The sequence below is a fragment of the Neomonachus schauinslandi genome, chromosome 13, assembly GCF_002201575.2.
Source record: "Neomonachus schauinslandi chromosome 13, ASM220157v2, whole genome shotgun sequence".
Taxonomy (NCBI): Eukaryota; Metazoa; Chordata; class Mammalia; order Carnivora; family Phocidae; genus Neomonachus; species Neomonachus schauinslandi.
Genome location: NC_058415.1, coordinates 10,365,375 through 10,369,487, shown reverse-complemented (window position 1 = coordinate 10,369,487; position 4,113 = coordinate 10,365,375). Strand labels below are relative to the sequence as shown.

Below are 4,113 nucleotides of genomic sequence, written 5' to 3'. Positions count from 1 at the left end.
AGAATTTGTACTTTGATGTTGAGTCCTCACAAGCGAGATTTGGCCGTATGAGCCCCGCATCGGGCTCCCCTAGGGTCACCTCCTGGCCGTACTTTTGGGGAGAGAAGGGTTCTCTGCTGTCCTCCGTTCAGGTGCGAGGGGACCAAAAAGGAGAATCACGGCCCCCTTGCTGTCCACCTCTCATCGCCTTCCATTTGTCACTGCACACGATGATGCAGTGACATGCTGGGGACATGCAAAAGGAAATGACACTCGAGAAGAGAAGGATTTTAAATCGAACAGGACTGTGGCTCTTCTTGTAATACAAGGGAATGGCTCTCAAGAAGGAAAGGGAACAAAATTTAAAGTCATTGTCATGCACTGTACTAACATAAAAATCAAGTTAGCATATGAGAAACCCTAAAAATAACCAAGAATTAGCCAGGATGCTTAAATCCAGTCCCTAGCTTCCCCCAACAATGTTATATGGGGAAGCACAGTTTGTCCCTAACACCCTGTGGTTGGGCAGGCGAGGCAATCGGAGGTCTCTAGAAGCCCCACAGGCTGATATTACGTTGGATTTTAGGAAACTTCTGTAGTCTGTAGGCAATTTGTGGTTCTCGGATCCACAGCCACAGATTGCTTTCATATTAACATTAGGTATTTGTGGGCTCAGTGAGGCTCTTACATGTTTTGCGAAGGAACAGTCACATTATTTCTGGACTCCCTAACTCATGCGAAAACCAGCAGCCGTGGGTACAGTATTAGTGTGCTGAGCTGCAAACAAAGTACAGCAAAGCAGGGCCCTCGAGCAACAGACACTTCCTGTCTCACGGTTACGGAGGCTGGAAGTCCAACATCAAGAGGAGACACACAGACGCAGGGCGGGCTCCTCCTGAGGCCGGGAGGGAGGGATCTGTCCCAGGCCTCTCACTTAGCTTCTGGCGGTCTGCAAGAAATCTTTGCTTTTCCTTGGCTTGTCAACGTGACCTCTGCCTTCACCTTCACACAGCCTTCTCCCTGAGTGCGTTGATGTGTCCAAATGTCCCCGTTTGCTGAGGACACCGGTCATACTGCATGAGGAGTCCAGCTTACGGCCGTTCCACTGTATCTCAGCTTGACTAATTACACCTGCTATGACCCCACTTCCAAAGCAGGCCACGTTCAGGGGCACTGGGAGTTGGGAATTCAACCCATGAGTTCTTGAGGGACACAATTCAACTCCCAGAAGATGTCTTTGCTTTATTTCCAGGAAAAATGGTTGAGTGGCTCATTGAAATCTGCGAGTAGGAACCTGGTCTTAGTTCAACCCAAAGCTGATTTATAAATAAAGAAAATAAGGTTGGATTTCTTCAAAACAAACACACACACACACACACACACACACACACACACACACACACACACAACCTCTAACTGTTAACTAGCTAAATGACCTTGGGTGAGTCCTATAATCTTTCTGGATTCTGTTTCCTTATCTATAAAAATGAGGAGTTTGAGATAAGCTTTAAAGTTTTTCCAGTATTAGAAATCTAAGCCCATACAGCACAGAGGAGAATTTATAACTGGTATTGACAATGGAATGCAGATATAGTTTTACAGTGGGCTTGTGGTCAGATAATAAAAGAAGATCCAAACATTTTATTTTAGTTTTTTTTTTTTAAAGATTTTATTTATTTATTTGACAGAGAGAGACACAGCGAGAGAGGGAACACAGCAGGGGGAGTGGGAGAGGAAGAAGCAGGCTTCCCGCCGAGCAGGGAGCCCGATGCGGGGCTCGATCCCAGGACCCTGGGACCATGACCTGAGCCGAAGGCAGACACCTAGCCGACTGAGCCACCCAGGGGTCCCAAGATCCAAACATTTTAAAATAGGTGTTATGCAGCTGCTAAGTAAGACAAGCAGACCCGTTCCTGCCAGTGTCATGCACACAGTGGTTCGGTGAATGACCCCAAGTTTCCAGAGGATTCTGGCTCTATCGTGGACCCACGCACTCCTCTGTTGTCATTGGTACAGCTGCCAAGTCCACTACGCAGACTGCGGCATGACCACGGTCAGAAATAACAACTACATCAAAGCTAACGATAAATGCACAGATCACCCAGCTCGCTCACGGGGTGCAAAGACTTGCGTCGTCCATTGCTAAAAACCCCGTTCTCCCTTACAGGTCACAGAGTGAGCTCCTTGATAAAATTGTTCTCTAAAACAATCATGTTCACAGAACTGTGAAAATATAAGCATCTGGGGCAGCCTTGTTTTACTCACCTAGCAGAACACGGGCGAACCAGAGAAACCACTCTGTACTCTTTCCTTCTTCTTCTTCTTTTTTTTTTTCACATCTTTAATGTCCTTTATTATCTTTTTTTTTTAAAGATTTTATTTATTTATTTGAGAGAGAGAATGAGATAGAGAGAGCATGAGAGGGGGGAGGGTCAGAGGGAGAATCAGACTCCCTGCTGAGCAGGGAGCCCGATGTGGGACTCGATCCCAGGACTCCAGGATCATGACCTGAGCCGAAGGCAGTCACTTAACCAACTGAGCCACCCAGGTGCCCCCTTTATTATCTTTATATACCCTCTTATTTCACATTTTTATAGTACTTTACATGGCAATTTCTTTCAGATATATTTTTTGATTAAAAACATAACAGCGGGGCGCCTGGGTGGCTCAGTCATTAAGCGTCTGCCTTCGGCTCGGGTCGTGATCCCAGGGTCCTGGGATCAAGCCCCGCATCGGGCTCACTGCTCTGCAGGAAGCCTGCTTCTCTCTCTTCCCCGCTCCCCCGCCTGTGTTCCTGCTCTCGCTATCTCTCTCTCTCTGTCAAATGAATAAATAAAATCTTTTAAAAAAAAAAACATAACAGCATCTGCAAACTATTTGAGGCTTTATGTACTGATCTAAACCTCTTACCATTTCACTCATAATGGGTAAGAAATCTTTTATAAAGCTATGTACTACTTTTCTTTTTTTCTTACTGTGTATCACTTTTTTCAGTCTATTAATCAGAAATATTTAGATAAATGGCAGTAGTGTATTATTATTTGACTGAAATAGACACCTTAATAGAAAAGAATGGAGAAATTAATTCTTAAATAATTACCTTGTCAAGCATGTCACCTGGTGCTATGTCCAAAGACTTCCCCAGAAGCAGAAAATCTGAAACTCCTCTAACTAATGCCAATAGACAATGACCTCCAGAAATCAAAAGAACTAAAAAGGGAAATCCTACTTTATTTAACAACCTAATAGTAAGTGCATGAGCCTCCATATGATGAATGAGAATGAAAGGTTTTTTTAACTGGTCTACTAGTTTTAAGTTAAATGATAAGCCTACTCCCAAGCTTAAAGCAAGTCCTGGTTTTACAGTAGTTGTGATTGCTGAGAGTTCACTTGGAGAGACTTTACTGGCAGAGAGAGCTTCTTGCACTATTCGTCGAATATTTTCTCTGTGAAGTTGCTGAGCTACTGGAGGAACAATCCCACCTGTTTTTAAATGAACTTCAGTTTGGGAGTGTATTGCTTCTCCCAAAACATTTCCAGTTTCATCCACCACGGCAGCTGCTGTATCATCACAACTGGTTTCAATTCCCAATACTAGTTTATGAAGAAACAGTTTTCCAGGATGAAAATTAAAACTTCTTAAAAATTCATCAGTTTTGGGGCACCTGGGTGGCTCAGTCGTTAAGCGTCTGCCTTCGGCTCGGGTCGTGATCCCGGGGTCCTGGGATTGAGCCCCACATCGGGCTCCCCGATCAGCGGGAAGCCTGCTCCTCCCTCTCCCACTCCCCCTGCTTGTGTTCCCTCTCTCGTTGTGCCTCTCTGTCAAATAAATAAAATCTCAAAAAAAAAAAATTCATCAGTTTTCCTTCTTGATGGTTTAGAAAAAACTCCTGCTGTCTTATTCAGTATTAGCATACTTACTCTACAGATAACTTCTCCCTCGTGAACGACAGTGGCTCGTACTGGTTTCGTTCCCCCTGTACTCTTTCCTTCTATTCTTAAGCAAAGCTCTGCTGGATTTCCTTGGCTCTCGGTGCTGCGTACAGAAGTGCAGATCAAAGCTCACCAGCTCCGGAATGTTATTCTTCCTGCCTCTGGGACAACAGCATTCCTGATCTTAGCCTTTCATAAGGC

The 4,113-nt window shown here is 44.7% G+C and overlaps 1 protein-coding gene across 1 annotated transcript; it reads right to left on the bottom strand.

Annotated features, from left to right (window-relative positions):
- Positions 1 to 3,067: 3,067 nt before the first annotated feature.
- LOC110584329 (probable tRNA N6-adenosine threonylcarbamoyltransferase, mitochondrial) lies at positions 3,068 to 3,894 on the bottom strand. Its single transcript, XM_044920747.1, has 2 exons — positions 3,844 to 3,894; positions 3,068 to 3,637 (listed from the first exon to the last, which is right to left on the bottom strand). The coding sequence occupies exons 1-2, from the start codon at positions 3,892 to 3,894 to the stop codon at positions 3,068 to 3,070; spliced, it is 621 nt and encodes a 206-aa protein (XP_044776682.1).
- Positions 3,895 to 4,113: the final 219 nt, after the last annotated feature.

Coding starts and splice junctions, on each gene's coding strand:
- LOC110584329 (XM_044920747.1), bottom strand. CDS start 3,894: ATGCTAATACTGAATAAGACAGCAGGAGTTTTTTCTAAACCATCAAGA. Junction 3,638..3,843: donor TTTCTAAACCATCAAGAAGG/AAAACTGATGAA, acceptor CCCAGGTGCCCC/AAAACTGATGAATTTTTAAG.